The sequence below is a fragment of the Grammomys surdaster genome, unplaced genomic scaffold (assembly GCF_004785775.1).
Source record: "Grammomys surdaster isolate TR1022 unplaced genomic scaffold, NIH_TR_1.0 607, whole genome shotgun sequence".
NCBI classification, from domain to species: domain Eukaryota; kingdom Metazoa; phylum Chordata; class Mammalia; order Rodentia; family Muridae; genus Grammomys; species Grammomys surdaster.
In genome coordinates this window covers 145,506-158,561 of record NW_021605026.1, presented here as the reverse complement: position 1 = coordinate 158,561, position 13,056 = coordinate 145,506, and the positions used below count along the sequence as shown (strand labels likewise).

Here is a 13,056-nt window from a genome sequence, read left to right as displayed (position 1 = left end):
TATACAATGGGTAATTTTTGTCTTTAATTGCCTGTTGTAATTGCATAAATAACAAGGGTAATTCTGAGTTATCAGGAACAAGTTCAGCAGTTTCTGTATGTGAGACAAATCCTTCAGCATGCTGAGAATCAGTACTTACATTACGAGCGTCAGGAAAATCTAACAACGCCGTAAGAATGACATACAGTTTTGAGTTTTGAACAGAATGGAGTCTTTGAAACATGTCACTTTTACTTCCTGATTTAGAACCCCCCAGTCCTAATTAATTTGCTTCAGTGCAGAATGTTAAAGCTCCAAGTATCAGTGATTTTTTTTAATCCATGGGAGAATTCGTTCTGTTCTTTTTATTCAAGCTGCTTTACCTTTATAATATGGTAGTAATAGAAATTGAGCAATCTTATCACTTGCCTCTAACTGTATGGTTTGCTTTTAGTCTCACCTTGACAATTTTCATTTGTTAATCTTGCATATACAACTAACACTTGATCTGTGAAAGTCCTCTTCACAAGGTGACTCCTGCTGTCTCTGTAGCAACAGGACCATACACTGCAGTGGATATTTTATAACAAGGTAGTTGTGAAGACAGTGCAAGATATTTACCTACTGCTAAGTAAACAGTGTCAGTGCCTGAAGTAGCATATACTGATTAGATCTGCAGTATTAAATTTACAGTCCCCTAATTGCCTTGTTGGTGAACTGTTACATTGCCAACAGGATAGTGTTGGCTCAAGTTGTTTGATCTTGGGCCCCAAGGTAACCCCCTTATCTGATTTTCTGATGGTAAAACATTGCCTGGGATCTTTCTTACTGATCAGCAAACATTAGCCCAATGTCTGCCTTTTCCACATCCAGCACTAGTTCTTGGTGGTTGATTGTATTATAATGAGACACTTCCTATAGTAAGCAAACATCGTCATTCTTTTTTCAGATGTCCAAGCTTCCCACAGTTAAAGCAGTGTGTGTGTTAGAAAACATTTAGCTAAGGCGTTTGTCCAATTAAAGTTGCATTATATGCAGCAGATTCAGTATCAGCAGTAGCTTTTATCTATTCATCTAAAGAAGCAACTTGAGATTTTAACAGTCTTATTACTTTTTACCATTCTTTATTTGCACTTTCAAAAGCCAAAAATTCAAGTAGCATATTTCTTATATCTGGATGGTTCCTCAACTCTATTCCAGGTTCTTAAAGCCACAGAACACTTCTCTTTTTAATGAGAAGGGGTCTACTTGGTTTAAATCTTTTCTAAATACCTCTTTTTTAAAAAATATTTTGTCTTCATACATCTTTTGGGAAGTAACTTTTTTGTTTTTTAAATTTTCATACCTTTTTTCTTCTTTTGGGAAGTCTCAAGAGCTTTTCTACTTGTTTACTTAATATTTGGAGTTGTGCAGTAAATTCAGTCTGTTCCTTTTTTAGGTCTATCTCATGTGAAGGAAGGGGAGGAAATTCCTCTCAATCCTCACTTGTCTTACTTCCAGTCTCTTCTGAAGTATTCTTCTCACTCATTGACAGATTATCTTGCTGTACACTAGATCTATTTGTTTCTGACTGTTCACTCTGTAATGGTTCTAAGACATTTGAAATTAAAGTACATAAAGACCAAATCCTCATAGGTATTTCCTCTCCACTCTGGTGGGCCCATCTTAAAGCCATTAGCACTTGTTTCCATACTGACTGTTTTAATTGAACACTTGGAGTTGATTGAAATTATAGACACTGCTTTTTAATTAGTGCAAAGAACTTAATGATCTTTATTTCACTTTCACTCTGCTAACTTCCAGTAAACACTAAATTAACTGCTCTTGAGATGAGAAATTACTCAGACCAGCTGGTAAATTTCCCCTGACTTCTGCCAAATCCTGGAGACACACTTATCTCCTTGTAAGCACAGTGTCTTTCACCTCCAGTCCTGGTGAGTCTGGATTCCTCTCCCTCCTGGTCCACAGAATTGGGCACCATTCATTGACTGATGTTGGTTGTAGGTGCTACAGTAGCGAGAAGCTCATCAGGATGCTAAGTCTTCATTTTTCGAAGGAACAGAGGGGTTCGGCCTTCTTGGAAAAGACTGACACCCGGCTAGCTCCCTGCAGTTACGTTATTCAGACCTCACACAGAGTAGTTGTGACTGAGAAAGGCTGCAGCTACCAGTGGTATCTTCCCTGTGCCCTGTGAGCAGACGACTCACATGGGCCTCAGTCCCTTTGACCATGACTAGCCGTAATTAATGATCTCCCAGGAGTGTCTTCAGAGCAAGGTTGGTGTGGTTCTCTCTGTTCTCATGTAGCACTAAGTGCAAATTCCCTAGACAACATTTCTTCAATGCTCAAACAGTCTCAGAACAATTTCTTAGCCTCTACTGATTGACCCAAACATAGTAAAAGCTTCACTGAAACATTTCACTTAAAGCCAGACATAAAGGCTGTTTCCCACTATCTCTTCTATTAGATTTATTGTAGCTGGTTTTAGGTTGAGGTCTTTGATCTACTTGGACTTGAGTTTCATGCAGGCTGATAAATATTTGCCTTCTTCTACATGCAGACATCCAGTTACATCAGGATTTCTTGAAGATGCTTTTTTTTTTATTCTCTGGTTTTGCCTTCTTTGTCAGAAAATCAAGTGTCTATAGGTGTGTGAGTTTATTTCTAGATCTTTGATTCCATTGATCAGCCTGTTTGTATACCAATACCATGCAGTTTTTATTACTATTGCTCTGTAGTACAGCTTGAGATCAGGGATGGTGATACCTCAGAAGTTCTTTTATTATACAGGATTGTTTTAACCATCCTGGGTACTTCTTTTTCCATGTGAAGTCGAGAATGGCTCTTTCAAGGTCTGTAAAAAAATGTCAGAATTTTGATGGGAATTGCATTGAATCTGTAGATTGCCTTTGGTAAGATGTTATCCTATCAATCCATGAACATGGGAGATATTTCCATCTTTGGATTTATTCTTCAATTTGTTTTTTTCAGAGTCTTGAAGTTCTTATCTTACAGGTCTTTCATTTGCTTGTTTAGAGTTACACCAAGATATTTCGTATTTAGCTGAGACTCATAGCAGTGGCAATAGAGAACCTGAAGAGGGTGCCTCCTGTGTCCAGGCAGAACCCCCAGTGGAGGTAGCATTTATCCTGTTTACAAGAAATGCAGAGACAAAGATGGAGCAGAGTCTGAGGATCGGCTAGCCAATAACTGCCCCAATATGAAACCCATCCCATGGGCAAGCACAATCCCTGACACTATTAATGATACTCTGCTATGTTTGCAGACAAGAACCTGGCATAACTGCCCTCTGAGAGGCTTCACCCAGCATCTGACTGAAACAGATGCAGAGACACACAGCCAAATGTTGGACAGAGGTTGGGGACTCTTATGGAAGAGTTAGGGGAAAGATTGAGGGCCCTGAAGGTGATAGGAACTCCACAGGAAAACCAACAGTGTCAACAAGCCTGGACCTTAATCTCAGACACTGAGCCACCAACCAAAGATCATGTATGGGCTGGACTTAGGTCCCCTTCACATATGTAGCAGGTGTACAGCTTGGTCTTTATGTGTGTCCCCAACAACTGGAGCAAAGACTGTCCAAAAAACTGTTGCCTGTCTGTGGAATCTGTTCCCCTAATTGGGCTGTCATGTCTGGCCTCAGTGGTAGAGGATGGGCCTGGCCCCACACATCCTTGACTTGATGTGTCAGATTCCTGGAGGGGAGGGTATTTCTCACACTCCCAGGAAGGAGGGAGGAACTATGTGAGGGGGAACTATAAGGGGAGGAGTAGCAATCAGGATATAAAGTGAATAAATTAAGTAATTAATTAATTAATGGGGAAAATCAAAGAGACCTGAGATTTGTTTAAAAAAATAAAAAAATAAAAAATAAAATTTCTGGTATCATATTTTAGGATACAAATTGGAAGACCTGAATAATGAGGAACACTCTCAACGCTCTAGAAGATATGGAAGGTAAATTTCATGGGAAAGCATAGAAATGCATCACTGATTTAATGGGAACCAAGGTTTTAAAGAGAAACAACAATGGAAATAAGCACAGCATTTTGTTTTTAACGATTGTTAAATCCTCACAAGATGATATGTACTTCAGTTTCAGTAGCTGACCTCCATTTGGTTTCATGCCATTCAGTTATCATAAAAGGCATAACATTGATTTGGTGTCCCAGACCTTTTATAAGCAAATAGTTCATAGTAAAGCTAGTGTTACTCATATACTTACAATGATTTTTCCAAAGTTTAGTGAGAGGAACAGTTTACAGGAGGCAAGAAAGTTGTTGTGGAAAATCTTAATCCTTATAGCACATGTTTATGGGGAACAAAATGTTAAGCTGTGGGAATGCACTGTGACTGCCTTTGTCATCTCTCCTTTAATAGACATAACAACTGTCACTCTGGATACAAGCCTTGTGAACTTAAGGGACATGGGAAGAAGCAGTGCACCTTTGCAGATACAAGGTTTCTTCAAACAGATGAAAGAATCCATACTGAAGGGAAGCCCTATGAATGTAAGCAATGCAGTCAAATCTTTGCAAATTTCTGTCATCTTCGAAAACATGAAAAAAACCATACTAGAGAAAAACTATATGAATGTAATCACTGTGGTAAATCCTTTCCAAGTCGCAATTCTCTTCAAATACACAACAGAACTCATACAGGAGAGAAACCTTATGATTGCATCGAATGTGGCAAAGCATTTACATGTAGCAGTAATCTTCTACTACACAAAAGAACTCATACAGGAGAGAAACCCTATGATTGCAATGACTGTGGTAAAGCTTTTGCAAGTAGCAGTAATCTTCAAATTCATAAAAGAAAGCACACTGGAGAGAAACCGTATGGATGTAATCAATGTGGTAAAACCTTTGCATATAGCAATGCTCTTCAAAAACATGAAAGAAGTCATACTAGAGAGAAAATCTATGAGTGTAATCAATGTGGTAAAGCCTTTGCACGTCATAGGAGTCTTCAAAATCATAAAGAACATCACACTCTTGAAAAACCATTTGAATGTAGTCAGTGTGGTAAAGCCTTTGCATATAGCAATAATCTTTTTATACATGAAAGAAGTCATACTGGAGAAAAGCCATTCAAATGTATTCAATGTGGTAAAGCCTTTCCAAGTCACAGTTCTCTTCAAATACATGAAAGAACTCATACAGGAGAGAAACCCTATGACTGTAATGAATGTGGTAAAGCATTTGCATGTCGCAGTAATCTTCTCCTACACAAAAGAACTCATACAGGAGAAAAACCCTATCATTGCATTGAATGTGGTAAAGCATTTGCATGTAGCAGTAGTCTTCAAAAACATGAAAAAACTCACACTGGAGAGAAACCGTATGAATGTAATCAGTGTGGTAAAGCCTTTGCACGTCGAAGTGATCTATATATACATGAAAGAATCCATACTGGAGAGAAACCATATGAGTGTAATCAATGTGGAAAAGCATTTGTACATTGCATTAGTCTACAGAGGCATGAACGAACTCACACTGGAGAGAAACCCTATGAATGTAATCAGTGCGGTAAAGCCTTTACACGTCGCTTTAGTCTTCAAGTACATGAAAGAAGTCATAGTGGAGAGAAACCTTATGAGTGTAATCAATGTGGTAAAGCCTTTGCAAGTCGTAGTAGTCTTCGATATCATAGAAAACATCATACTGTTAAGAAACCAAATTAATCAATGTGGTAAAGCCTTTCCATGTTGCAGTCATCTTCAAATACACAAAAGAAATCCTACTGGAAAGAAACTATGAGTGTAGTCAATGTGGACAAGCCTTTATATGTCACAGTAGTCTTCGTAATCACAAAAAAATATGTCATATGGAGAGAAACCCTTCAAATGTAATATGGTAAGCTTTGGCATGTAAGTATAATATTCAGACATATCAAAAAACTCATACTGGGAAGAAACCTTGTGAATGTAATCAAGTGATAATGCTTCTGCATGTTATGGTCTTCAAGGGCATGAAAGAATTACTGCTGGTTAGAAACACCATGAATCTATAAATGCAGTAAAGCCTTACACACCAAGCACAATTTCCGCATTGAGTGTGCTCACTGGGAATCATACAAGATTAGTAGAATCATTTCATCATTAAAATATTGTCTTGTTTTACAAATTGTCATCCAAGAATAGAGGAACACAGAATAATTTGAATAATAAAACCTATTTGCAAGTGAAAATGATATTAATACTGCCATCATTTTTATGGGTTACTTTATTCTGAGGAATTAATACTTGTTCTGAACACTTTCTCAGAAGCACAGATGAATGGCAGATAAGTGTCTCAGTGACTAAAGGTGGTTGCTGCTGAGCCTAGTGACCTGAGTTTATATGTAATGTGGAAACTCACGTTACTCATCGTTTTTCTCTGACATTTTTAGTTGGGTTGTTTCATGCACACACTCAATGGGACAGTTATACAAAAATATTGTTGACAGGTAAATAAGGGCCAATGATTTCCCTTGATAGTTGAAGGCACTTGCTGCAAAACTGGACTACCTGTGTTTGGTCTCTTCAACTCTACAACTAGAGGAAATAGGGAATAGACACCTGTAAGTTGTCTTCTGACTGGCACATGCGCAACATAGCACAGGTGTATACACACAGACAAAAATTATCATAGATGGAATTAAAGAAGAAAGCCAAAATATTGAGAACACAAATGATTTACCAGTCATGATAAATGCATTCTAGTATTCCAAGAAGTTTGTGTTTCTCCAAAGAGTGAAGGCTCCTGTTGAATTCTTACGTTATCCTTTCCTTCTCTGATTTAAAGATAGGTCATTTTAAAAACATCTCAGCTGGGTGTAGTGGTCCATGCCTGTAATGCCAGCTCTTTGGAGACAGAGTCAGGTGAATTTTTATGAGTTTCAGGCTAGTTTGAACTACATAGTTAGATCTTCATGGCATAGCTATGAAGAGAGACTGTCTCAAAATTTTCAAAACAACAAACAAGACCCAAATACATCAACAACAACTAAAAATCCCCCAAACCAAACAAGCTTATCTCCTTATGGATCTTTTAAAAATATAATCTAGAAGTAGTGAGAATTTTGTAATTTTGGTTTCTTTAAAAAACATAGGAATATTATGTAAATATGTTTTTGTTTTAATCCCAGGTGTGAGTATATGGAGCTTCTATGATTTGTCTCATGTGTGACTTTTCACAGTGGCAGGTAGTTGGTTCAGTCATGTCATGTTTGGAATTCTGGAGACTTTTCAGAGGGCATATATATATGGGGCTATGGCCCCAAGACAGGGTGTGGGTTGATGATTGGTAGTTGAATGCTGTTGTTCAAAGAAACAAGAACAAATTAGACATCCTGATGGCAAAGATCAACTTTGTCCCAAGGAACTCAGCACTTCTAATCAGCAGGTAGTAGTCTAATAATAACATTGCTTCCTTTCCCCTATATCCTTTTTTCTTTTAGATTTAGTATTAGGAGGTTGAAAGGGAAGAAGAAAGGGGGTGGAGAAGGGTAGAAGAAATAGCCCACAAAGTAGCAAACGCTGGGCACACTTGACACCCATACATGGATTTAGGCAGAATGATGGGAAATTTTATTTCAGATGCCGTAGAGGAAACAGCCTGGGATGAAGGAAGGGATTTTTTGTTTCAAGACGTCAACAAACATTCACTGTGGCTGCTTACCTTGGGGTATCTCCTGGTTCGTTCTCAGGGAGGATCTTCTGTGTTTATTTATTTATTTGTTGTTGTTTATATTTATTTTTTATTGTTTAATTTTCCTTTTTCTTCACCCCATATCCTGTCTCAAAAAAAGGTGGGGAGAACAGCTCAGCAGTTGGAAAAATTGGGAATGAAAATGGAAGGACTGAGAAACAAATGACAGAAATGAGAAAACAAAAGGGTTCACTGTGCTCTTTCTTTTTTGAAAGGTTTACAGAATTGTCAGGGATACCGGAAAAATTGCAGGTGGAGATTGAAGCACTTGGGAAACTACACGCACTGGAACAAGAACAAAAAGACTCAGTCCAGGTGACTGCACAGGACAGCAGGACTTTCTGACAGGAATAAAGTGAGAAAGAAACTGCTCTTGAGGGTCCTCAGGTCAGAGAAAAGCTGAAAAGAAAGGATGGCAGTCTGATGAAACAGCCTATTTCAAGAGAAAGGGTTAATCTCCAAACAATTGTGCCACTAGAGTGGGAGGCAGGGCAGCCTGGAGTTACAAAATCATTATCATGTTTCCCAGTAGTTATACAGCAAGTGCCTGCTAATAGGGTGAAACAAAGTTATGACAAGATAGGATGGCATCCTGTTGAGATGGTAAATCTAAGGCATTTTAAGGAGGCCATGGTTTCATTTGGGATGTCCTCATCTTATGTGAAACAAATTCTAAATGACTGATGTACTCAAAATAGAAATATACCTTTGCCCACGCTGAAAGGAAGGAGCATGGATATTGAAAAGTGAAACAGTGTAAGGGGATGACTATAGTAAAAGACCAACCGCTAGGCAAAGGGCAGTGCTCTGATGTAAGAACAAAAGCAATTCGATTTTGTTACTATAGAACAGTGTTGCTTAGTGGCTTTAAGAGTTTGGGACAAATTTGAGAAGAATAATATAAGATCCACCTCATTTATAAAGATTATATAAGGATCTGAAGAAGCTGTCACTGATTTTTTTTTTTTTTTTGGTTTTTCAAGACAGGGTTTCTCTGTGTAGCCCTGGCTGTCCTGGAACTCACTCTGTAGACCAGGCTGGCCTCGAACTCAGAAACCCGCCTGCCTCTGCCTCCCAAGTGCTGAGATTAAAGGCGTGCACCACCACTGCCCAGCTTGATTTTTTTTTTTAAACAAAGGTTAGTCTTAGCTGTAAAGAAGGCCCTATCAGACTCTGATGTAAGGCAGGTATTGATAGAAATCTTGGCAGAGGAATACGCAAATAACAGAATATAAAGGTATTACACTATCAAAGGCTTAGGAAGCACACATGGATGAACAGATAAGGGATATGACCGATAGTGGTTCTGATGTGTACCATATGCTCATAGTATAGATCAGACTATGGCTGGAGGTCTTTAATATCACAATGCTTTAATTGCATGAGATACGCTCATTTGAAAAGAGACGGTTACCAAGCCATTAAAGATCTCAGATCACAAAATGCCAGTGTGTTAAACACAAGAAATATGGTACTTGGCACTGAAAAAGTAAACAAGCCATCTTTAAGGGTAATGTTTTTTCTAAATATACACCAGAAAGACAGCCTATAGTCATCAAAGTATGTTCAGGGAATGTGGCAAGGGTTTCCACTGGACCAATGCAAGCTACTGCAGGCAGTGCTGTTCTAGACCTGGCTATAAATAAACATCTTACTGTATCTCCTAAAACTCAATGTTATAAAATATATACTGGAGTTCATGGTGCCTGCCAGGACAGTAGGGATCTTGGAAATTGCAGATTGACTTCTCAAGGATTCATCTATCCAGAAATTCAAGATGAAGACTTCAAAGGAGAAATTAAAATTATAGCCTATGTCAAAACAGAGATGGAATTTAATGCAAGTGATAGGAGTTGCTCAGCTTTTACTGTTTCCCTACATCAAAGTCAAAATGGGTCAAGTAGGAAGAACAGAAGGGTTTGGAAGTACTGGAAAACATATTCTGACAAACAATTTTTAATGTTCAGAGCCAATAATTAAAATTGCAAGTAAAGAGTACTGAAATAGTAGGTTTGCTGGCTACAGGAGCCGATATAACTATTATTTATCAAAAATCTTGAAATTCAGAATGACCATTTCCAACGGTTCATACACAGTTTCTAGGAACTGGAACGTTATCTCAGACAAAGTGCACTATGGGACAAATGTGTGAGACTAGAAAAGGACAAGTTAAAGCCTTATGTGGCTGACATACCCATATGTTTATAGGGAACGGATCTTTTACAACAGTGGGCTCAGATTAATATTCCCATGACCTCATGATGAAATTAGAGTTGAACTGGCACATGCTCCTGGGAAACATAGTGCTATGCATCATCAAAAATAACTAAGGCTGGGTCAGTTGTCCAAACACAAGACATCACAGGGATTGAGTTTCCAAATTTATAAGGGAAGCCATCACTGAAGTACCAATGACCCTATCCTCAAAATGGTTGACTGATATGCCTGTGCGGGTAGGTCAGTGGCCCTTAACAAAGGGAAAATTATAGGCACTTGAGCAGCTGATACAAGGGCAGCTGTAGGGGCAACATACAGGATCATCTACTAGCCCATGGAATTCCTCTGTGTTTTTTATAATAAAGAAATCAGGAAAATGAAGAATGTTAACACATTTAAGAGTGGTGAATAGAATAATTCAACTAATGTGCCCCTTACAGCCTGAAAATCCCTCACTTTCTTTACTCCCTAAGCCGTGGCTGAAGATAGTAATTTATTTAAAGTTTGATTTTTTTCACTATCCCTTTGCATGAGCAGAATAGGGAAAGGTTTGCTTTCACAGTACCTACTTATGATAATGATCACTCAGTAAAAAGGTATCAGTGGAAAGTTCCATAAGAAATATTAGCCTAACTTTATGTCAATATTTTACAACAACCACAGGAAATAATTTGCAGGCAGTTTTCTCAAAGTATTGTTTATCACTACATGGATATTTTGTTGTCAGATTCTGAAGAAATATTTTAGAGAAAAAGTTTAAGGAAACAAACAAACAGCTCTGCCTTGCTGGGAATTAGAGATTGCTCCTCAAAAACCTGCAGCAAAGAGATTCTATTAACTATTTGGATATAAAATAAGTCAACAGAACAGTCAACCACAAAAGGAACAGATTAGAAGAGATCAGCTGCAGACTCTTTGGTTTTCAGATACTAATGGGGATATTAACTGGCTGCCACCTACCATTGAATTCACTACTCAAGACTTGAGTAATTTGTTTCAAACATTACGAGGAGGTTTAAACAGTCCAGAATGGTTAACAGGTGAAGCAAAGTAAGAGCTAACTCTGGTAGAACAGAGACTACAAGGTGTGTATGTGGGTCACATAGATCCTAAAGCTATAAATCCTAAAGTATTTTGGTTATTTTGTCGTCAGCTCATTCTCGTACTGGCTCATCATGCAAAGGGAAGATACTGAATGGGCTCACTTTCCACACAAAGTAAAAAGTTAAATACTTAAATAGAAAAGGTTTCTGATTTAATTATACAGAGTAGAATAAGATGACACCAATTGTCAGGACCAGACCCAGCAGAAGTCATGTACGTTATGCTAAGATTAAGATGTCATTATGAGTACTCAGCAAGACTGACAAAAAGCTTGTAGCAACTGTTCAGGATAAATTGACAGCAAACACCGTAAAAGCAAGCATCTTCAGTGTACAAAAATAATTAATTGGATTCTCCCACATATCATAAAGGGAACACCAATTCCCAAAACACCTACATTCTGTGTGGATGTAAGTACATTGAATGACAGGTTTTAAGTCAGACAAAATGAGCAAAATAGTTCAAAGCGAGCAAGGTAGTTCAAAGCTTATATACTTCAGTTCAAAAATCAGAGCTGTATGCAATTCTTATATTAGGTTTTTAATCTCTTAATAAAATTACTGGCTCTCAATATGCAGAAAAAGTTGTTTTGTTCCTAACAATTCAAAATTACACTTGTTATATATGCAACTGTAACAGGCAATATGAAATAGAAACTATCTACTTTATAACAGCCATTTCTGGCATCAGCGAGCTTGCTCAGTCCCATTGGCACAAGGAAATGAAATGGACCAATTATTAATAGGAAATGTGTTAGAAGCCTCAAATTTTCATGGAAAACACCATGTTAACAATAAAGATTTAAAGAAAAAAATTACTGTCACCTGCCAGCAAACCAAGGAAATTATAAGAAAATGTCCTACTTATTTTTTGTATAACAAAACTCCATAACTCACTGGAAGTAACCATAGGGTTACCAGAAAAAAAAAAAAAAAGAAATTTGGCATATGGATGTAGTTTATCTTGCAGAATTTGGAAAATGCAAGTTTGTACACCATACCATTGATACATATTCAGGATTTTAATGGGCAACTGGTTTGAGTTCTAAAAAGGATGATTCTGTAATTACACCTTTACTGGAAATAAAGGCTATTATGCAGATATCTGTAAAAAATAATACTGATAATATCTCTGAACATTTCTCCAGTAAGATTAAGCAATTCTTTGCATATTATGACATAAGCACATTACAGGCATACCACACAATCCTACAGGACAAGCAGATGAGAACCATCTAATCTCACCTTAGAAATATGCTTAAAAAAGTACTCTCAGCCAAGTCGTGTGACCTGAGAGTACCAACTCCTGCACAATCTTCTCTGACCTCTACACATGAACTGCAGAAGATAGAGCCACTTCCCACCTTGAAGTATGTATGCAACATATATGCCTATTCAGAAGAAAGAACTACACAAATGCATAAAGAATGTAACAAAATGAAGTTACATGTGTGTTTGGTAATGACAACGCTCTCTTTCCTGTCAAGACTAATAGTCTTCAAATACCAATGCCAAAGCACCAGAACGAAATCAATTCTGAGTTCACAGTTTAGAAAGGCTGGATTCTTTACATTTTATATATCTGTTCATTTATTTATGTGCAAGACATCACATTGTAGGCTACGCTCACCTGAATTTGCAGTACGCTCCTGACTGAGCTGGGACTCATCCTCCTGCTTCAGCATTCTATTGTGGTGAGATTTCATGAGTGAGCCAAGATGCTCAGTTCCCATCTCTTTAAGACACAGACAGCCTGAGGGAAGAACACTTCTGGATTTCATAGTTTATGTATTTCCAAAACAGACCCCAGAATGTCATTGATGAATTTGTCATGAACCCCTTCTTGTCCAAGTGTGGTATAATAACACTGTGTGAGTTAAAGGGGAGATGTGCAGAGAGAGGCATCAAGTCTAAGGTATGAAAGAAGTCAGGGCCTGAGACTGAAGCTATTTGTAGTCTGCTTGCCTAAAATGCTCAGAGCCCTGGCTTCTATCGTCAGCATAGGAGAAAGCAGGTGTGGTGGTTCCTGTCATCCAGCACTC

General features: G+C 38.0%; 1 protein-coding gene across 1 annotated transcript in view; it reads left to right on the top strand.

The window, feature by feature from the left end:
• Nucleotides 1–8,645, top strand: part of LOC114633394 (zinc finger protein 431-like) — a 35,923-nt gene extending 27,278 nt beyond the window's left edge. Inside the window, 5 exon segments of the mRNA XM_028781978.1 lie at nucleotides 3,897–3,957; nucleotides 4,381–5,679; nucleotides 5,681–5,755; nucleotides 5,757–5,858; nucleotides 7,910–8,645. Coding sequence (XP_028637811.1) covers nucleotides 3,897–3,957; nucleotides 4,381–5,679; nucleotides 5,681–5,755; nucleotides 5,757–5,858; nucleotides 7,910–8,039 — 1,667 coding nt within the window. The 3' untranslated portion in view covers nucleotides 8,040–8,645.
• Nucleotides 8,646–13,056: the final 4,411 nt, after the last annotated feature.